Raw genomic sequence first — 23,474 nt, 5'->3', positions numbered from 1 at the left:
GACAAGGCAGGATTGAGAGGATAGACTCCTAAAGAGGTATGTGTCAAACAAAGAGATATGGGAAAGTAAGATTTGCCAACATTTGCTCACTCAGACTGACAATTCTTCCACATGGAAAATGAAGTGGAAGTGTCGTGACTCATACTCAGAATAACTCAGTCAGGTTGTTACCAAACCTGTTCAGTTTGGTAACAAAACCTATCAGGAACATTGTTGGAAAACACATCTTTTTAGGTCCACCAAATTTGAATGTAGAATACTTTGAAATATTATTTAAGGACTTAGAGGTTCTCAACAAACAAAACGGCAAATCCCACATCTTCAATTGATATAATTACAATGTAAACAAAGCTGAATTCCAGCACTCTACAGAAGGCATTTGTATTCATATTTATTTCCATGATATTTGAGAAAAGGATAGAATATGTGGAAAATACTCACATATGGCATAACCTTTTGAGTCACAACCCTGGATTTGTACATACTTTCTCATTGCCACAATACATGTTCACCCCTCCTTTGAACTGGAAGGTTTTTTCCCTATTATTTAATCAGACATGCCTAATACAGTTAGTATGAGGAGGTTTACATTTACTCAGTTTTGTGTTCAAGCACTGTATAGAGAAATATAAAGCACATTGTAAAACCAGTTTATTAAATACAATATTGTTTACATGTGATTTAGTGGTTCCTGTATAGATGTTTACATTTGTTTTCTACTACTACACTTTTAAAAAGTTACATATTGAGTGCTGGACTTAAATGTACAGCCGAGTGTGAAGTTGATGGGATGAGAATTAGTACCTCAAACTCAGGGGCCGTGGGTGCTGGTTAGAAAGGGGTTGGGAATGAGTTACTTTTTCAAAAGTTTAAATATTTCTGGATCTTGCTCATGAGTAAAGGAAATGGGAGACTAACACATGGACTGGTGAAGCAGCTTCATCTATTATTCAAAAGTGGCTCCGGTTGGTATTTTTGTTATCATTCTTTTGGTGTTTTTGTTGACATAACAGCGGCATGACAACAAACCCAAAAATGTGTATATAAAAAGAAGAAGGAAGCACTAAAAGTCAAATTGTTACTGGAACATTTTGATCCTACACATGGTCAAGGAATACATTTGTAAACAAGTTTTGATCCATATATTTGCTTTCTGCCACTGCATCACTGCTTCTAAATGCCAAAACATGCTGAAACATGATCTATCAGTAGTGCTCAGACTACCAGAGGATTCTAATGGCTAAAGCTTGATTAGAAATGCTTGATATTTAAACAAAGGACTTTGTTAGAGGTTAAGCAACTTCATGGATATTTATTTTTAGCAATGTGTTTTGACTCCCTGTTTTGTTGATGTTAGGAAGTAGGCGGGGGGGAGTCAAATGTAACAATCAAATGGCCTCCTAAATAAAAGAACTTCCAGCTCTTCTTTGAAACAACGTTTGTCTTAATATATTTAATATTAAATAATAATATATTTTATTATTTGTTGTTTTTGGAAATTCTGTTACTGGTTGGTTTGAATACCGACCAAGTATTCCTAATATTCCTGACCAAGCATTAGTATGTCATGATGTGGGAGTAATACGAAAAACAAAGATACTGATAAAAGGGACATTAGTGAGTAGTAACAGTTTCATTTTACTGTAAGTTGTCATCCACACAACATTTAAAAGACTCAGTCAGATGTCATATGACAGTTATATAAATGGACATTTTTATGAAGCTAAAAGAAGCCTTTGCATGTTTTCTCCAGTCTTGGGTACTCTTTATTTTTTCTTACAAATCCCTCAATCATAATACAGTGGTTGTAGATATGGCTGGTGAAGGCAATAAGCCACTGTTATTCACCCAGACTAAGTTCACTAGAAGTTCACCATCAGTAGTCGTCACCTCCCTCCATTGCCCTGCCCTCTCTCCATCATTCCTGCTACTGCTCCATTTCCCCTGGTCACATAACCTCTCACTAACAGCCTCATCCGTTCTGAAATATTTAACAAAACACAGCCACCACTTGCCCTCAAAAAGCCAAATGAAAAAAATATGGTCGTCTTTAGACGCATTTTATATCACAGTCACACAACAAAGTTTATATTCAAAGGCTTAAAATGACAATAAAAATATAGCATGTCCTTCTAAGGTTATGCATTGTTAAATATCTCTCTCAGTTTAAATAACTGAATCAACACGCCAAGTGCTTCCTCATAGGGATCATTTACTTTTTTTATTATTTGTTATACTCTGTATTATTGTAGGGTCTTTACATTACAATATAAAGCACCATGAGGCAACTGCTGTTGTGATTTGGCGCTGCACCCAATTCAATTGAATTGACTCAACAACCAAAGCTAAAGCTTCTCAGACCTTGATATTGTCTGGTTTATGCTAAATGTTGACTGGGAAGATTAATTCAGCGTGCAACATAAACATATTCTCTTCAAGATGAAGCAGCAGAAAACTGAGAACATGAATATTTCACCTGATCACTTCTCCCACATTCTGTCTTTGTGCTAACACTGCTTGGAAACATGTGCTTGGGGAGTACACAGGCGTGGAGAATGTGTGTACCCAACAAACAGCTCATTAATCTCTGGCCTGCCAGCCACGAGGGCAAATAAATTCCCATCATATGAGGTATCCTCAAGCGTTGCCTGTCAACACAAAAACACAACACATATGAGGCATTTGTCCCTGCATCTTCTTTGAATATACATCTGAGTCCCAAAGCTTCTGCTGATTCAAATAGAAACCACATTGATAGAAAATGACTCAAACCAGGCTTAGCTACCTGCACCTCAGAAAAAAGAAACAGAAAATGCAAAAAGTGATACCGAACATACACATATTTATTTCATGACGCAATCATAACTTACTTAACATTTGCAGAATACTGAAAGGTAAGCAGGACCAGAGTCTGAGTTGTAGGAGGGCTTAAGAGAGAAAGAGACGCACTGAAACTTCTTCATTCAGTTCAATCAATATTATAAATTTTTTGCAAGGTATAGATGCTCCTCCTTTTAGATGAGGTCAAAATAATGAGCTAAAGACTAACTACCTGAATTAAGAATGGATTACAATATGAAATAAGTATTTATAAATCCTCTATTAACACACTAACTTACAACTAGCTCATTTCATAATGTATGTGTATAAATGTACTTCTAAAAACATTATTAAAAATACCACAAACCATTAACAGCTCCTTGTTTGTACTTGATGTAATTCTTTATTTTGAAATAGTTAATCCAGCATTTATATAGAAGAAAAATTCTGCCATTAAACATGTTATATATGAGCTTATTAAGGAAGACTAAAACTTAAACCATATATTTATAAATGCCATACTAAGGAGTTAGTAGCTTAGCTGATTCAGCGCGTGATGCAGAACAGCCCCGTGGCTTCTAGACAGTTCTACTTTAATAAAAGCTTCATCTGCCCAAATCCATCTTAAAGTATGTGACTCTGTCCAGCAGAGCAAAAGATTCAAGTGGTTGGAGAATGAAAATTTAGTTTGTTCTTTGTGCTTTATTTCACCAGAGAAAAAAAAAAAAAGCTTTCTCAGGCCAGCATTAAAAGTCAATACAGAAGATCACTCTACCCTGGAGTAAGACAATGGCTATAAATTGGATAGAAACCACCTCTAATGTTTCCAGTGGGCCCTGTGAAACCACAGCTAATGAATTCATGTTGATTTAATGAGCTATGGCCCAAGAGCTGAGCTGACTTTGCTAGATTAATGGGCACCTCAGCTAGCGCTAATGGCTAATAATTCTGCACACGGTAGTTGGCTTCTTTCTCTCAACAACTACCTGCTTCTTAGCCCATTCATCACAGCAGGGATCTCCATATGTGGAAATATATATGTAGCAGTTCATATAAACTAAATTATTAAATTAAATTTTTAATTTTCTTATCCAAAAAACAAAATAAAAAATAATTTCTTTGTGTTTACCTCAAACTGCCTCATTGTCTATCTGACGTTAATGGCTAAGACTGGATTCCAAAGCAGGCAACTCTGTGGGAGGCCTAAAAGGCCTCAGAATTGCAGAGTTGTTGTACATATTTTTTGTAAATTAAAATGTGTTAGATACTTTCCACTACTTAAGTAAATTATTAACTCAGACTTTATTATTACTTAAATGCTGTGGCTCATCTTTGCGGTAAAGCACTTTAGACCTTAAAGCTAAAGCGTCCGTTATTTCAACAGATTTCTCACTGTCAACAAATTCCATTAAAAGACAAGACACTGTAACATCTTAGCCTGTCTCTGCATAGTTTCCTTTTTATCCTACCATTTGTGGCACTTAAGGTACCAGTATACTTCATCATAAACGCAGTCTAACAGATACAATCCAATTTTTCTAAATCATTACATCGCAACCAAGGGACAATCTGCTTTGTCACTTCATAGTTATTGGCCAGGCCTGTGGAGGTCAGCACACAAGGAACAGGTGAAGTACAGGCAATAATACGAATAGCTTATGCCGAGACTCTGTGAAAATGTGTGCTTTCATCAGCTCAATCAGCTCAGAGGGAGCTGTTTGGTATAGGCAGAGCAAGCATCATTTTCTCAAACTTATCCAACTGAGGCTCACAGAGGAGGGCTGGAGTCTATCCCAGATGTCAAAGGGTGAGAGGTAAGGTGCACTCTGAATAGATCATCAGCTAACACAGAGAGACAGACAACCATTCACACGCACATTCACACCTACTGCCAATTTAGAATCCTTAATTAACCTCGTGTGGATGTCTTCGGACTGTGTGAAGAAGCCAGAATACCTGGAATGAGCTCATGCAGGCGCAGGGAGAACGTGCAAACTTCACACAGAAGGGCCTTAACCAGCTGGTGGATTAACACTCAGAACTCCTTGCTATGAGGTAACAGTGCTAACCACCACACTGCCATTCCTGAAATTCCTTTTTTTCACATAAAACAGCAAATGAGCTATCTCAGGCTTTAGATACATAATGCTTGACAGTAGGATTAATAAATAGTTGGCTTGTATTTATTGGATATTCCTGCAAAAAGTAATATAGATATTTTTTTTAGATAATCTGCATTATCTTATAGATAAAGTTAATCAGCAAAAATGTTATAACAGTAACACTTTGCTTAAGCTTAGGGATTGTAAATGATTAATGCGTCATTCTCAAATGGTGGTACATGGCCTCCCTCTAGTGGTATGTGGGAATTCTCCCAAAAACATTTTAAGTTTAAATAACATACCCTATTCTGATTGAGAGATTGAAACATACAGCCCTGTTATCACTTCCGACATAAATGAAGACAGAAAACTAAACAGCAGTGACGTTTGTAGGGTTACTAAAGTTGGGCTAGCTGGTATATAATGATGTGCTACATGGTGGCTAGCTACACAGCTATGGTTAGCATAACATAAACACAGGGTAGAGGGAGGGTGAACGCTAACTTGTTTCCATTTGATAAAAGTTAACGTGGAGGTTCCCAATGGTTAGGGACAAATGCAATCGCATGGCAGGATGCTGTAAACGGACCAAACTTCAGTCAGGAGAACAACTGCAATATAAGGTTAGTCATTAATATACTGCTGCATGGGCCGGGCTGTAGTTACATTGTAAGGGTTTAAAAACTGAGCTTTAAAATGAATAGTGGTAATAGAAACTGAGAGAGGCTGACAGTGATCACTGACTGTTTTATGAGGTGGTACTCCTTGTGAAAAGTTTGAGAACCACTGGACATGCTACAGTGCCCATTCATTAACCTGCCTCCTTGTCTCTTCTGACTTGGAACTGTATGCGTCACATTGGATTTTGCATCAACACTGAACACTTTCTGTGTGATCACCCACTCAAGATGTAGCTTCAAGAAATCCTATGTTGGAGTTTTAGTGCATATGTACTGTGTGAACTGGTCAACTGGTATGTGCACAGTGTTGTGAAGATGGGGCTTATGGTAGCCTCTTAACATGTTGGTCTCAAAACCCATAGATGGAGCTGAAATATCATTACAGCAAGCTGCAGGTATAATTCAGCTGGAGCTCTGCTATCAAAAAACAAAGGGAAAAAAGTGTGCTCTGTGTTAGCACAGGTTGCATTGACAGAAATTTATCCCTCTCTTTGGTGAAATACAGCAACAAACAACAACAGTGAGCGCAGAGGGAGAGAAATGTGAAATTGATCAAACAAACACTATTATCGCCTGCTTAGACGCAGCTATTCATTTTTCTTTCTATCGTCTAGCACCCACATTGAAACAAGGTTATTTACTGCTTTAAAAAATAACTAACAAAGGCAAAGCCTGCCATCAGCTAAAGGCAGGTGTGTTTCCTCTGATGATATGGCAACATCAAACTGATAGACTCGGCAGCCTTTGTTTTAAAAGTAACTGGCAGAAACAGTGGCATGCACAATGGAAATTATGCCCACTATCTCCCTATTTCAAAAGAACGTTACATAAATGGGTAAAAAACAAGGTCAAAAAGAGGAGGAAAGCAGTAACCTGCCACTTCTACATCCTGCTAGAGCCCTACTTTGCGACGTTCACAAATAAAAACTTCAAAGCGATATCCCTTCACCTGTCTTTAAACCTATCATCAAGTCCAGGTTGGCTTCAAACAATATGCAAAACGAGAGCTCATATAATGAATATACTGCTCTTAAACCAAATCCAATTCACCTTGTGCAAAGTTTATCTGAAGGAAAGGCAGAGAATAAATTAGCTACAGAAGTGACATGACAGCTTCATCAGTTTGTGATGAGATCACATTTTTAATCATGTCCACTAATAAAACACCTTGAAAAGTGTGTTTCATTGCAAGAGTCAGAATGTGCAAATGAGGTGGAGGGTGTTATGATGAGTGTAATCAGCATTACAGAGCAATAAAGACTGTTGTATCAGACACTGGATAATACAAAACAGCATCTATATTCATTCGCTAAATGCAGCATGAATTGAGGATAGAGCAGTAAAAACCTATTTGTGCTGCTTGTTTATAGCTTAGTATTAGTTTGACCTGTTTCACATGAAGGACATCAAAGCATTTACTATCATCTCTGTGTTCATTAAGACACTGATGCTGGGTTGGAAAACATAGTCAGTGCTGTTGATGACTTACTCGCCAAGCTGGGAGTTGTAGTGAACTCCAGCTAATGAAGACTTTGGAGGGTTTGAGTAGTGCTGAATAATATTTAAAACCATTTTGTGCTGGTCTCTAATATGGGTTTGAAATGTTCGCACACCACAGCAGATACTTTTGTTTTTATTCATTAAAACATGTACTGTGACGTCACAGGTTGGAATGTGGCTAAATGTGTAACAAGTTTCAGAGAGGTCAGAGCAGCTTTACTCAAACAGTTTAGTAATTATCTTGTAAGGTGAAAATGGATGACTAAATAATGTGTCGTTAATTGTGGTCACAATTTGACAGGATTGTGCTGTCTGGAATCGGACAGAGAAAGTGTTCACAAATAACTACTGTGGCGTGTCACTGTTAGCTAGTGTCCTACCAGAGTCTTACCAGAGGCCTGGGAGCTTAAGGGCCCTTCACGCACTTGAAACATGACAGAGTTAATAAACCCATCAGAAAGTGTTTACAGAGGTCGTTTTCCTAGAGACTTAAAACGGAAAGTCTTTTTGCAAACACAAGGGTTGGCCAGAATTAAAGTTTAAGGTACTTGTGCACTGGCTTTACATTTCAAAGCCAACACTAGTTCCATCTGTGATAATGTCTACAGTTCCACACGCAGTGTTTTGAAGATTATGACCCGGCTACATCATCCTGTCATTTATAGCATGTAGTCAAAACTGAAAATAGCTTGAAATAAAATAAATGAATAAAATATTTGTGGGACTGTTTTTTAGCCTTTAGCTTTTTAGTTACTTGTTTTCAGATACTCAGATACTATTAAAATGATCATCATCATTATCACTATTAACTTTTTTTTTTTTTTTACATAGGTGGAGACCAAACAGAGCTAGGACAAGAGTGACTATTCATACTTATGAAGAAGTTAAAATGACTGGTTATGGTGTTTTCATACAGCCAACCAGCTTTCATATGTTTTCTACTACCTGTAACAAAATTAAACAGCTGAATAGTAGGTTTAGTAGAATAAACCTGTCTGATGTGGATCAGGTTTATCTACTAAATATACAGATCCAAAGTAAATCTGAAGTCACATGTCTTTGAGTGGCATGATATGCTTTTTAATTCCAACTGATCCCGCACAATTTTGAAAAGTCTGTTGCCATTAGCAGCACCTCTGCCAATCATCTTTAAGCATACTGTCAAATCCAATTAGCTTAAGAGTGTCCACCTGTCAATCAGTCCTGGCATGAAGGCTAACTGATGCGCTCCCAGCAGGGCAATGTTGCTAAATAGCTTCATCACATAGCACTGGATTATGAACTAAAGCTGAGGCTCAAAGGTTATTTCAATATTGAGGAGGTGCTCTTTCAAAATAGAGCCAAATAATATACAATGAAAAAGAGGATGACTGATGTTATAATCCTTCATGTTTGGAGAGTGATACACAGGGTGTTGATCTGACTGGAAAATTCAAACACAGGCAACCTGTTCAGCTTCACCCTTCACTTTCAGAGTGGCTTTTATAGATGTGTGTGCATCTGCCCATATGATCTCCCACACTGATATTCAGGCACCTTTAAACAGATTTCAAATCATCTATGCATCTGTCATTTATTCTGAAATGGTGATAAGGTACTGAGCTCTATGATAATCCCAGTAAATACATGCTGCAGTCTGTCCACCAGACAGACGCTTGACCACAGTCTGCACACATACACTCATCAAACATAATGGTTTCCCTGTCCCCTTTCTGTCTCCCTGTGTGGGACAGCGAAAGACAGCTTATCACACCCCCTTGCACTGTTGCATTTCTAAATACACATCCCGACAGTTTGACTTACATCTGCAAAGGGAGTTTCAGTTTTATGTGTGTGCGTCTGTGTGTCACATTACTCTCTCTCAGACACAAACGCACTGAAGTGCCACACTTGCGCACACTGTAGGATCATGCAGCTCGCCTTTCAGTAGCTTTGCCTCATCGCTTGCATGTTGAACAGAAGCTGCCACTATTCTGTCATCTGTCAGGAGAAATCTACAGTCTTTTCATATATGAGAGAAGCATCAATCTGCATACGGAGAAGCTTTGCAATGTAATATGCAAAAGCAATGCTCTGGATTAACTTGTTATTGAACCACACATGGAAAATATTACATGGTGCATTGCAGCTGATAAGCATTTCCACATTACCAGTCATCACGAAGAAGCTTTATTAATACTATACCACCCTAAAAGGCAGATATTATTTCATTATGAGAAATCACATGTGATGCAGTCAGCTATGGTCATCATCATAGCGATGATCTTTAAACTGCCTTTTAACTCCTTTTAGTGTACATATATTGATTTACTGTACATGGCCATGCTCTGTCACCGCTGGTTTTCCCTCTTAGGATTTAGCAGTATTTGTTAGGAGTTTATTATATTCCTTTCCTATGAAATTCACTTTGCATAGCTGTGTGGTACGTTTATGTCCAGTGTGTAGCAGACGGTTCACAGGTGGGAGAAAAAGTGCATGCATGTGGGAGGTTCATGCAAATGAGGCAGCACAAAGTGAGAAGTTGTTTGGTGCAAACTAGGTCATGTTGAGCCAAGACAATCTGCTGCCACTTTGTTGATTTTATCACTAAGAGAAAACGAAATGTTCCAAGCCACTGTGCAGCACTAACTGAATAATGTTTTACATGTATGCAAATGGATTTAAATTGGCATAAAATTATGACTCAGTACATTGATTCAGTACATTGATGATTCAGTACATTGATCTGACTTTAGAAGTGCCACATTAAAGTTTGATGTTCTGTGCCGTTACCTTCATTACATGCTTCAAGATAACCACCCACCTCTACTCTGGTCACAGTGGTCTTGGCATTCTATCATTTACTAGGATTAGGGATGGGTACCGGTATCCGGTGCCATCATGGCACCGGTTCTGACATAAACGGTAGTAACCAGACCGAAAAGCAGCGCGCATTTCGGTGCTTTATTTCGGTGCTTTTTTTTCCTGAGCTGTGATACACTTTCTTCTTCCTTACATTTCTATTGGCGGTTGGCAAACAACTGAAAGGTGCATTACCGCCACCAACTGGTATGGAATGATACACTTTAGATTCTAGCCAATCATTTTACATTTCGAGGATAGTAGGCGGGTCCAGGTACGTACGTTCTTTTAGAGCAGAGCTACAGATTAAAAATGCCCAAGGCAAAGCGGTCAAAAGTCTGGCTGTACTTCACAGCAAAAGATGCAAACTCAGCAGCTGCAACAAGTGCTTTAAGCTGATACTGTCAAAGGAGGTCACACTTTAAATCCGATGAACCTAGCCCTGCCAGTGTAGCAGAAATGATGATGGCAGCAGCAGCCGTTCTTCTCTGCGTGAGTAGCTTAATGTTGTTCGTGTGTAATTTACGTTGAGTAGGCTAACCGCGTTATTAAATTAATGCATGTAACGTGAACTAGCAAACACCATCATAGCTACATGCGGCTGTCTTCTTGTTTGATGTCAGATACTCCCTTCACCCTGGCCAAAAAGGCTAAAATGACCGAAGAAAAAGTGGAAAACAGTTAAACATGAGAGGTTTTTGGACAAAGTTTGTGTTTTTTCCATTGTTTAAGCACTGCTTCCAGCCCAGAGTGATACCATATATGCCGTATACCTGCAGAAAAGACTAACATTGTTATCTTTTTACAAAAAGAACAGCTGAACATGAGAGGTTTTTGGACCAATTTTGTGTTTTCCATTCTTTAAGCACCGGTTTGGGCACCGTTTAAGCACCGGCACCGTTTCAAAAGTACCGGTTTGGCACCGGTATCGGATAAAACCTAAACGATACCCATCCCTAACTAGGATGGTAATTTCTTGATAATACATTTATTAATTGTGCATCACTGAAAATCCAGTCTGTCACATTTTGATGACAAAGGACAAAACAAGAGCATAGGGAGGTGGGACTGTGTGAAGCAATTGGAGGGTCATACTGAGTTTTTCAGGACAGTCACATGTTTAGCTCTGAATCTGAACTCTCCTGGACAAAAACATGCACAACAATCAATAATTTAGAAGTGGCTTTTATGTCATGCCTTCACTCTTCACCTCAGAGGATGTTGGGGATGAAATAAGACTGATTTTAGAGGACAAAGCAAAGGATGAAAAAGACATTGTTGTGTCCAAACTTAAAAGACCTATAATAATATCAAAATATTACATCCTCCATTGCTAATGTGGTTATAGTTAAATGCAATCAAAATACCAATATGCATGTAAGTGGGATCTTGCTGGTGTGGTAGACCACTGCCATAATTAGTGCCTCTGTGCTGTCTTTCAGTACATCCTGGTAGGATTTCTGGATGTCAGCCACTTCCTCTATCTCAGGGGTGTCAAACTCAAATACACGGTGGGCCAAAATTCAAAACTGGAACAAAGTCGCGGGCTAACATTAATATTTATTGAAAAAAAAAAAAATCTTCCTCCAGATATAAGAATGAATCTTTTCTTATGGACTCAAATAAGTTTTGCTGGAAAACTGAATATGGAACAAGCAAAGCTTAATACTAAACAATATATATATTAGCTGTATAATACCAGTAAGCCAGCTCTAATAATAATTTGGTATGGCTTCGCGGGCCAAATTTGGCCCGCAGCCTAAGATTCTGCTAACATTCTTTCCACATTTGATAACCTGCTTAGTGATGTGAAATCATCATCAATGTGTGTGGGCAAAACAGAATCAACTTTGGATTTCTAACTACAAATCCATTCTCTCTTGTTTCTTTTTGTCTTTATCCCACTCTAAAAGTTGGATGTAACAGTGAGACCAAATTGGCCAATTGGCCAAGCAACCCAATAGAAACAGATCCAGGTACATTTACTGCAATATTCAAACTGAATACAGGCTGCTGGCCATTGACATGTAGTATCCTTTTGACTTGAAGTCACCTGGAACTGTAGCTGTGCTGTAAACAAATAATGAAGCACAGTTTGACCAGAATAAGAACTAGAATCTTTAACACACTAAGATAATAAAATACACAAGCTATTTGGCTGGTAACTGGCAATAAGCCAGAGGACTAATGGCCCAGAAAGCCCAAATTAAACTAGTAATGTCCAGACATCTAGCCTATATTACTTAATATTCATTAACCTATTTAAAAAGCACTTTTGCTCTGTTTCAGGTAAAGTGTAAATCTGCACCTCTGATTTGTGTGATTACATTTTCTCTTTGTCTTTTTCTGCTGCAGCAGCCAAAGTCTGATTTATTAATGACAAACCAGTGGTAGAAGCATCATAACATCAAGAAAACTGAAAAGAAAAGAAAAAAAATGTTTGATGATCTGAAATGTTTAAGTGTGACAAACATACAAATAAATAGGAAAACGCTTTTTCACACCATTGTCATATAAAAGACTTACTTCCTTCATTCTGTTCATTGACCCCATTGTGGACAACTAAAATTTTGTATACTATGTAGTATATACCTTATTTACTTTATTTAGTAAATTTTGGGTTTGTTTTGTTTTTTTGCACTACATTAGACAACATCAAAATAGCGTTGTCAAAAATGACAATAGCGTTGGCATTTTTGTTATTTGTGTTTTGTAATCTTTATAAAAACCTAGAAAAAACCACCTCTTAATCTTTGGTATATGGCGAGGCGCCGTGGACATCCAAGTTTGTGATTGTGTAGATTTTTCAAATCAATACCATGGTTGCATCTATTGAAAATCTCTGTGAAGCTTAAATCTCAGTGACCTTGACTTCAAGGTCAGAGGTCAACTTTTCTGAAAATCGGAGGAGTTTCACATTTATAACAAAGGTATGTCTACTAGGAGGCTGAAGGGTAGCACTATATATTTATAAACAATCAAAAACAACAATTTATTCCAATTTGTATGGAATTTATTTCTGTAAACATGGTGTTTTAGGTCGGATTAAAGGACTGATGTGATGGTAAGGTGTCCGCTGCTCTTCTTTATATTATTGGTAGGCTTTTTTTTTTTAAATTCTCACAAGTTCCCCTAGAGTTTTGGCCACCCCAGCAATCAGAAGATTCCCTATGAGCAAGCATTTAGCGACAGTGGGAAGGAAAAACTCCCTTTAAAAAGGAAGAAACCTTTGACAGAACCAGGCTCAGGAAGGGACAGTCATCTGCCGCGACTGGTTGGGGTGGGGGAGTGAAAATAAAAAAAAAAAAAGCCAAAGTGATAATTATTGGAGCAGCTTAATTAATGTTTAATTAAGGCAGGGGTGTCAAACTCAAATACACAGTGGGCCAAAATTCAAAACTGGAACAAAGTCATTAATATTTATTGAAAAAAAAATCTTCCTCCAGATATAAGAATGAATCTTTTCTTATGGACTCAAATAAGTTTTGCTGGAAAACTGAATATGGAACAAGCAAAGCTTAATACTAAACAATATATATATTAGCTGTATAATACCAGTAAGCCAGCTCTAATAATAATTTGGTATGGCTTCGCGGGCCAAATTTGGCCCGCAGCCTAAGATTCTGCTAACATTCTTTCCACATTTGATAACCTGCTTAGTGATGTGAAATCATCATCAATGTGTGTGGGCAAAACAGAATCAACTTTGGATTTCTAACTACAAATCCATTCTCTCTTGTTTCTTTTTGTCTTTATCCCACTCTAAAAGTTGGATGTAACAGTGAGACCAAATTGGCCAATTGGCCAAGCAACCCAATAGAAACAGCTAATATATATATTAGCTGTATAATACCAGTTGGCCAGCTCTAATAGTAATTTGGTATGGCTTCGCGGGCCAAATTTGGCCCGTGGGCCAGAGTTTGACACCTATGCTCTATCTGCTGGTGAAATATATCATGCAGGCAGCTGTCTATCCATGATGGTTCTTCTCCTCGCTCCTCTTCTTTATCAGGTTTCTGCTGCCTGAGGTACTCACTGAGCACACTGTCAGTTGTGGCCATCTTCCTGTTGTACTCATGTATGTTTGTTGTCTTGTCTTGAACAGTGGTGCTGACACTCACCAGCCCTCAGCCTCCTTTCTTTTTAGCGTTACAGTCTCAGGGTGCTGGATTTAGGGTGAAACCCTCTCCATGCAAATCTCCTGCTTTGGCCAGATTATTATCCCACCAGGGTACCTGATCACCAGCAGGGTATGGGTATTCAGAGCCTGCAATATATTTATGTATCTTGATAGGGTCAGAATATATTGTGCAATCATGCGAATATGGCAATAGACATTTTCTTCCAAGAAATTTGATTTTTTTAGTTGCCAATAAACCTTCCTACCCAAAATATCACGTACTGACTGGTGACAAAAAAAGCTAAAAAAAAAAAAAATAGCAAATTGAGTTATGTTATTAGGGAAATGGACTGGAGACATGATGGATATTGTAGGCTTGTGGGCTATCTATCCAGGGGGTCATGCTGGGAGCTGTGATCAGTGATCAGAACATCATATAAACAAAACTAGTGCACAGCTCTACACAAGTACTGAACTAAAACAGGAAATGAGACAATTGATCACTGTGGAAGAAACTCGGGAACTGTAGCAGCAAGTAAGAATAACGAAAAGTGATAGCGGTGAGCATACAATTTTACAATCTGATCTCTGTAGCAGAGTCTAAACAGCAGCAGGAACAAAGGGCCTTCCCCAGTACTTCCTCATAAATAGATATAGCAGCCTGCAGCTGAAGGTGCTGCACAGAACACACAAGTTGTCTTGCAGAGGTGGGAGGTGTTGCCCTTAATGGCCAGCAGTTTGGCAATCATCCCCCTCTCTCTCACCACCTCCACTGGTTACTGAAAACACCACCTCCAGAGAGAGCTGTCTCTTCCTGTCTGCTGCTGTGATAACACTGCCCCAGCAGACCACTTCAAAGTCGCTGACTGATGCCACCAGAGACTCACGAAACACTCCCCTCAGAAAATACCAGAGTGTGCTCTCTGTACTCTGTGCTTTTGAGGTGGGCACCACATCTCAGCCCACTCTGTTCTCTCCCTGAATAATTAGTGGTCTGGTTAGTGAATACCTTTCCATAATAATTGGACTTTTATTACATTTATGTGAAAACTTTAGTTGGTTATCACACGGAGGATGTCAATATGATACTGATTCAATACAGATTATATAATATTATATAATTACCTCTATGGAGGTTATGTTTTTGGTACTTTTTACATTCATGTCATTCTGTCTGTAAACACAACTTCATGAGTTTTGATTGAATTCTGACGAATGGGCCATGTAAACGCTCAAATCTGCCTTTCATCCACCAAGGTCTGCAAGATAAACTCAATGGTTTATTGGTCGAAACTATGATTCTTAAAAGTGTGGTGTGTACATATAGAAAGTGCTTGTTACATTTGACCTCTGACCTCTAAATTGACCAAACTCAAATAAGGTCAACTTTCATAAAATGCTTTTTTACTTTAAAACTATGCTTAAAATCCATTTCCTTTATTTGTATTGGCAGCATTTAGGAAATTATACAGGCATGCAGTGACTCTAAATATCACCTTATAGTTTGCATCCAAATATCAGACCACACTTAACCTCTAATCCCAGTTTTACATTTGGCAAATCTGCATTGTTTTGACTACACTGCAAACTTTTTAAAGTGCATTTAAAAAGAACAAGGAATACAAAAATGAATTTATACAAAAAACAGTCATTCCTTCAAATGTAAATAGTGCCCAGAGCTGCCTTGGTGGAGGCTTGGGTTGCTGTAGCTCAGAAAGTTGGTGGTTCAGTCCCTGGCTGCTCCAGTATGCTGGGGCAAGAACGCGAACCCCAAGTTGTTATCTATCAGAGTGGGGTGGCTGTAGCTCAGGAGGTAGAGCAGGTCACTTACTGATCGGAAGGTTGGTGGTTTGATCCCTGGCTCCTCCAGTCTGCATGTCAAGTATCCTTGGGCAAGATCCTAACCCCAAGTTGCTCTCTGATGCATCCATCAGACTATGAATATGTGTGAATGTAGTTAGAAAGCACTAAGTACAGAGAAAGTGCTTGTGAGAATGGGTGTGATTGGGTGAACGTGGCATGTTGTATGGAGCGCTTTGAGTACTCCGGGAGAGTAGAAAAGCGCTATATAAGAATCAGTCAATTACCATGTATATTAGATAAAAAGCACTTAAACATAGGGGGAAATGAGGCAAGTTGTATAAAGTGCTTTATGATATGTCTTGTTTACCAGACATATCATAAGTGTACGTAATTATTAGGTCCGGTAAAAATATTAATTACTTAAGCTTTGAATTACAGTTTGAATATACCGTTCTCATTCACATCACTGAAATGATTTCTCACCTTGTGTTTTTATTGGCACAAGCTTCCGTTAGATTATTATAGACTGACAGGAATTCCCAAGAACAAAAAGGAACAGCGACGCCGCCAACGTTCCAGAGTACTCAGACTGAGAGGTTATATTTTTGGTTCAGAAGCTGTTACGTGCCTTAAGGCGTACGGCTGTGTGTCTGTAGATTGGGTTTAATTGGGAAGCAGTGACCTTTTCTACTAGAGAAAACACACACAAACACATTCGCACAAGCTGTATAAATTCACATTATTAGTTGGAGCAAGGCCCTATCGAGCTGGGAAAGGCACTGAGTCACAGCCTCATGATTCAACGACAAAATTAATTAAGAGGACAGATACTGCTGTGCGGCTAATTCATGATTCATGTTAATAAGCATATAGGGCAAATCCCCCCAATATTTCTCTTTTACTGACACGTTATAAGATGCAAGATCTCTAAGAAATTATATTTAAATAAAAGTACAATATTTGAATGAATAATTTAGGGTAGTTGTCATGGCTGCTTGTTATATCACCACATTATGATTACTTTCAATTTGAGACTAGATGAAAGGAGACCTTTCTGGGACAGTTAGTGACTGATGGTGGATTACTTCTTTGTCTGGCAAATGCTGTGTTACATTTTTTTTTTTTTAAATCATGGCTCTAAAGCTGTTCTAAAGTTAAATTAGCAACATTCAATTATAAACACTCTTATGAATGCAAATTAAACCTTTTACTCACTGTGAGTCACATGCTTCTACTACAGTGATTTATTTCCATTGCACTTTGATAGACTTTGTTATCGATATTATTACAAAAACATTTTTACCTCAGCGAAGTGTGTTAACGTTTTTTTAAAGACATTTAAATGTTAATGGAAATTCACATATAAACAGAAGGCAGGAAACAAACAGCACTGGAATGTTAACACAGCAAAATTACAGGGTAGGCACTAATGATCCCTCCATATGGTTAAGGGACCGAATAGATTCCTATAAGGAAACTATAATGCTACTTATGTAAATAATATCAACATAAAATGACCAATTTCATTTAAATGTACCATGTTTGATATTTTTAATGTATCTAAAACAATAACTAGCAAAGTATAATATGAAGAGCAGTCTCTTCCAGCCAGATATACAGTCACATAAAAAAACAAACATTAGTTCTGAATTGAACTCCGGACTTTCTTGCTGTGAGGCCACAGTGCTAAACACCGTGCCACTGTGCTGCCCTTCTTCTTCTTCTTCTTTTTTTTTTTTCCTTTTTAACTGTAATTGCTCATATCACAAAATGGTTTGAATAGCGTTTTAAAAACATGAGGTTTAAGCAAGCAGAATACTGCATCAGTTTTATGACAAGTCCCTTTTATTTGAATAGCTCTTTGTATTTGAAGTTAGAGTCATGTAAATGTTAAAATATTTTTGATTTATATTACATTTTATTTTTAAATGCAAAGACTTTTTCTCAGATAAACTCAATGACTGCAAGACCAACTCATAATGAGTTAAGAGTTGACATAGAATGAATTGTTCTCGAGTTTTGAATTTTTAATGGGATATTAAGGATGGGCAGAAAATCCCATCCAGCATCTTTATGATATAGAAAGAAGAAATGACACCCGTCTGGAACACAGTTGTGATTGTTTATAATGAGGATACAAAGTTATCCTAATTAACTTGATAGTTATATATGCTATACAGCCATTACAGTGAACATAGCCTTTTGTCATAGTCATTACCAACAGTAAGTACTGGAAATTCATTTACACACACACACACACACACACACACACACACACACACACACACACACACACACACAGAAACAGCCACATTCATAACATTTACATATTCATAATATGAAAGCAAATCTTTGTAATCATGCATTGTTTGCCAATGATGTTTACAACAGTGCAGACAGTCAGACATCATTACAGTCTAAATACTGTGAATTAAATTAAGCAAATGTGGTCGCCCAGCAAAATGGATTTTCAAATGAATGGTGGCTAACGAGCTGCAGTTCTGTTTAGTTAGTGGAGCGCTGAGCTGCTGTACCAACAGCAAATGTCTGCTTATGCACAAGCTGCTGATTCACTTGTTTATTCAGCAAGAAGGGACATTTTATTTGATTTTTTAAGAAACACAGTGAAAAGTTTAGTTGTACGAGCTACACAGCTAAAATAATTAACAGCAATATCTAACATCAACACTTGATTACCGGCCATACAGACCAAATGAGCCTCAAACAGCAAGACGATACTGAATTAATTTAGGGTCTGTTGTGTCATGATTTAAGAGAATGAATATGCTACTTCATATTTCAAACATACAAAGTACTGCTTTGACTTCAGGGCTCTAGACCAGCGGTCCCCAACCCCCGGGCCTCGGACCGGTACCGGGCTGCAAGAGTTGAGGCTCAGGTGTGAAATGTGTGGTTTTCAGGATTTTTATCGGTTTTCAGCGTTATTTTGTTGTCGTTTTGATCGTTAACTCGGTATTCCTGGGTCTTTTCACGTGTGTTATGAATAAATCTTCTTTTTTTCGGTACCGGTACTAGTTTTATTTTGTTGTATTTATCCACGACACATTAAAGGCCGGTCTGCGAAAATATTGTCGGGCATAAACCGGTCCGTGGCGCAAAAAAGGTTGGAGACCGCTGCTCTAGACTAACTTTCTGCCACGGTTGCATTGGTGCGCCCCAAATTTTTCAGCTGCGGTGTTAAGCGATGGCTTAACACCGCAGTTTCATATGTGCACTTTTTTTCCTTTTTTTGGGGGGGGGGGGGGGGGGGGGGTATTGCTGTCTATACAGACAATATTGATTTGTACAACAGAACAGAAAGTTCTTACTGAAAAAGTGCTTGTGCTTAAAGTGCATTGGCACTCTTTGGCAACATTGTAGACAATGTTAAACTTCATCATCACCTGCTGCCTGCTGCTGAAAGGCAGTGGGGAGAGGGGACACTTGGGCAGTGCAATTATTGCAGCATATAATGTGTTTTCTGGATACACTGTGCTTTTTCAGCGTTCAGAGATTGATCATGTCAGACCACTGGCTATGAATTTCAGACGGATCAGGCCTTAACTTAACAAAATATTTATCAATAGTTCATCTTTTCTAATTACCCAGAGCTACATCCACTTCTGTCAGGCCTAGGCTACTCACCAGCACTGTCCGAGGACATTTAAGTTTAAAAAAAAAAGACAGCGGCCGACAGCGCTGTAAACAACGGTAGACTGGTGGGTAATAAGCGAATGAATAATGCCGAAAACAGTTTTGAGATGGGAAACTGTTCTTGAAGTAGACAGAGAGAGAGAGAGAGAGAGAGATGTGCATGAAGTGTGATTTTATCGTGGTGGAAGCAAAACAGCTAAAGTAAGGCGGAATAAATGACGACATTGATCAAATATGAAGCGTAGTTTGGATCTTCTTTTGCTGCTGGTTCAGTGAATTTTGGTTGGAGAGACAAAACCTGCAAATCAGAATCTAGCACAAAAAAGATGTAAACACAAAGCACGGTGGCTCCGCACTCTGTGTTTACGTCTTTGTGGAATCAGTTTACCTGCTGTCATTTACTGTTTGGTGGTTGCTGAAATAGTTTTGTGAGCTTTAACCTGAGATTCTGGTGTTTCTGGCAAAAAACATTTATATTTAAAAGTCGATTCAGGAGTTAATGAATCGATATAGCTTTATTCAAGCTACTCACCTCTCTCTTCCACCTGCACTTTCAAACGTATACACAAAGGACTAAGGGACAACTACAGGACCACAGCCAATCATAGAGGTCCCGCCCCTGACTATCTCTGATTGGGACACACCATAGGGGCATGATGTGTGTCAGTCGTTGACCATACAGAGACTTTCAGAGTTGCTGAGACTTTTTTTTTTTTTTTTTTTAGTGGAACAGTTGGTCGCACCAGTGCAACCAAGGATTTTTTTTTAGTTGCACCATCAAAAAATTTGGTCGCATTTACACTACCGGTCAAAAGTTTTAGAACACCCCAATTTTTCACCCCAAAGTTCTTTATTGAAAATCATGCAGTTTATTGTCTCATTGCACTCTGAAATGAAAGCATAGTACAAATAAGCAATTGGAGTTAAAAAAGAAATCATGGAATCAATCAATACCTTTGTACCATTTCAAGCTATTCACTGGACTTGAATGACTTGAATTGCAATAAATAACTGGAAAAATTGGGGTGTTGAAATGAAAACCAATTTCTGAATGCAAAAGTAGAGGATTCAAATTTTTCTTGGAGGAAAGTAATGTTTCTTAAGATTTACATAGGTTATTGAACCTTTTGTTTGCAGTTAACCAAGTTTACCAAGTTAATTTCATGTTGGATGTTTCTGTGGCTCAGCAACTCATTTATCAATCCCCCAAACAATCTACCAAACCAGCTCTGCTTATTGTCCTCCAGCCTGAATAACAGACACCCCAAATTGAAGCCAGAATCTTCAGTTGCTTTTGATAAAGAGTTTGCCTCACATGGGAGCACAAAGGCCGGCTGTCATTATGATGTAAACCCAAAACCTCGCAACATTCTCCACTCTCCCCCTCTTTCTGCCTTTTTTCACCTGCTTCTCTTTCCTTCTCATTTCCTTTCTCTTTAGCTCACCTCTGATCACCTTTCCCTAAATTTTGACACTGACTCAGAGGAATTAAGCTGGTTTAACATGTGTCTGTCAAACTGACAGGGAATAAATGGGTGTTTTTTTTAAGTGTCAGTGAAGAAGGCAAGGTCAAGATGTACGTCAGAGGACAGAACATCTGCTTTGCCCTGATTCCCATGAGTCTTCCTGCTGGCAAAGAGAAGCATCGTGACAGCCGCAGCCAGAGGTTAAAGCACCAATTAGCTACAGTTAATGAAGCCTCATTAGCCTCTGATAAGTTACTCCCCCTCTTTTTCTCTCTCTCTTTCACACCTCTCCATTAGTGCTCAGATATAAACTCTGACTGACCTCGCACAAGAAAAAGAAAGTGATATACAGGCATATAGAGAGACTGACCGACATTATTATTCCACAGGTTCACAATGCTGGGTGCACAGTTCATTTAAAACTTTAATCTGTAAAAAAATATAATCTAAAAAATTGCAGTGAAACACTTATTTTCAACCTGGTAATAAGTTGTTCTTTTTGAAGGTGAAGCTCCTTGATTAGCAAAGACTTGTGAAGCCTTAAGCTTAATCTTAAGCATTGTTGCTGCCAGTATTTGGTTGTTTTGAACTCAAACGTTATGCCTACAACAGTGGACCATGTGTCATGGACACTGCACCTCAATAGTTGACAACTTGTCAGCAGAGTTTATGTTTAATTCCCCTTCTGGACAAAAAGTGGTGATTAATTTACAACATAAACTCAAATGAGCTAATTCCTATCAAGAAATGTCATAAAAAGGTAAAACATCAAGTGAGTCAAGTGCTGTTTTACAATGGACTTACATACAACTGTATTTCTATTTGCATCTAGATGAGTTACCCCTCATTAGAAAGAATGTAGGCATAAGCAAACTGCACACTGGCCTCAGTCTTCAGACTCAACGTCCATCTTTTATATATAGTCTATGCTCTATCCCATTAAACCTGAATAGAGGACTAACTAGACAGACTGGAAACAGCTGTATCAGAGGTCAGGTGCTTTCAGTGTGTCTTACATAAGTATGTTCTTTATGGTTAAATTCTTATATTGACACAGACACAGAACTTATGTCAACAGCAGTCACATATATTACAGCCATTAACAATGTGTTTATGTGAAAGGACACCAACTTTAAGAAATAGGATACTCTGACTATATTCTAATAGCCATGATGTTTTTCCTATTGCATTCTTTCTTTGGGAGTGTATGAAATTACAGCGATGAGTTATTCAAGCACCCACAAATTTTAGGTAAAAAAAATGCAGCCTTGCAAGAAAACAGGTAACGTTGGTCAGTAGAATATTGTATTATAAAGTGCTAACATTATACTGCAGGGACTTTGTGGGTCACACTGATTGGAAAGTCAAGAATATTATCTATAATATGAGCTTGTTCATGACAACATGTGCTTAACTCAGGTTGTAGAAACAACCCCACCCCACTGCCTAGTGGATACAGAGCAGAGGTGGGAGCAGAAAAATAAAGCTTGCGTCCAAGCTTGTCCTTCTGCAAAGTACAGACACCACACACACACATGCACACAGCCATGCATACACATAAGTCAGCATCATTAAATCGACCCCCTGCTAGTTTTTCCCAAACAGGGGAAGGCCCAGAGCAGTGAGAGGTAAAGAAGCTCACATCAATTAACATGGAGGCAGGCATGTAGGATGAACTGAGGGACAGAAACGTATTACTCGCATCAAAGGGCGAAAGAGTCATGACCGGTAACGTGTGCGATTCAAAGCACCCCTGCTGGAAGACATATTTTATGTGTGTACGGTACATCACTGCAGAATCTCTAATGATGAATGTTCTACATGCTTTAAAGTGCACTATATATTATTGCTTGTTATGAGTCAATACAGCAAACAGGCAGGAAATGTAGTGGTTTACAGTGTGGCAAGCTTCTTTATTTGTGCAGTTTAGGTGAAGGAATTCTCAGGTGTGTGTGTGTGTGTGTATGTGTCTATCTATCTGAGCCACTCGCCTAGCTTGGGAGTCACCGCACCTAGTGCTCCGATTACCACGGGGACCACTGTCAGCTTCACCCTCCACATCCTCTCAAGCTCTTCTCTGAGCCCTTGGTATTTCTCCAGCTTTTCGTGTTCCTTCTTCCTGATATTGCTGTCATTCGGAACCGCTACATCGATCACTACGGCCGTCTTCTTCTGTTTGTCTACCACCACTATGTCCGGTTGGTTAGCCACCACCATTTTGTCCATCTGTATCTGGAAGTCCCACAGGATCTTAGCTCCGTCATTCTCCACCACCCTTGGGGGCATTTCCCATTTTGACCTCGGGACTTCCAGGTTATACTCGGCACAGATGTTCCTGTACATTACGCCGGCCACTTGGTTATGGCGTTCCATGTATGCCTTGCCTGCTAGCATCTTGCACCCTGCTGTTATGTGCTGGATTGTCTCTGGGGCATCTTTACACAGCCTGCACCTGGGGTCTTGCCTGGTGTGATAGACCCCAGCCTCT

At 38.7% G+C, this 23,474-nt stretch overlaps 2 protein-coding genes and 1 long non-coding RNA gene across 8 annotated transcripts in view; all 3 read right to left on the bottom strand.

The window, feature by feature from the left end:
- Positions 1 to 23,474, bottom strand: part of sorcs2 (sortilin-related VPS10 domain containing receptor 2) — a 393,875-nt gene that overhangs the window by 172,943 nt on the left and 197,458 nt on the right. The window lies entirely within an intron of this gene.
- On the bottom strand, positions 1,937 to 13,761 carry LOC146523336 (uncharacterized). The gene is made up of 2 exons (XR_014873282.1): positions 10,894 to 13,761; positions 1,937 to 9,935 (listed from the first exon to the last, which is right to left on the bottom strand). It is a non-coding gene; the product is annotated as an uncharacterized LOC146523336 (long non-coding RNA).
- Positions 18,698 to 23,474, bottom strand: part of LOC146523331 (uncharacterized) — a 265,722-nt gene continuing 260,945 nt past the window's right edge. For both annotated transcript variants that reach the window (XM_085154800.1, XM_085154798.1), the window contains exon 2: positions 18,698 to 23,474. This exon is cut by the window's right edge. In XM_085154800.1, coding sequence (XP_085010926.1) covers positions 22,961 to 23,474 — 514 coding nt within the window. In that variant the 3' untranslated portion in view covers positions 18,698 to 22,960.

Source organism: Neolamprologus multifasciatus, chromosome 3, assembly GCF_963576455.1.
Source record: "Neolamprologus multifasciatus chromosome 3, fNeoMul1.2, whole genome shotgun sequence".
Taxonomy (NCBI): domain Eukaryota; kingdom Metazoa; phylum Chordata; class Actinopteri; order Cichliformes; family Cichlidae; genus Neolamprologus; species Neolamprologus multifasciatus.
Note: the sequence above shows the minus strand (reverse complement) of the source record. Positions and strands in the feature narration are given on the sequence as shown.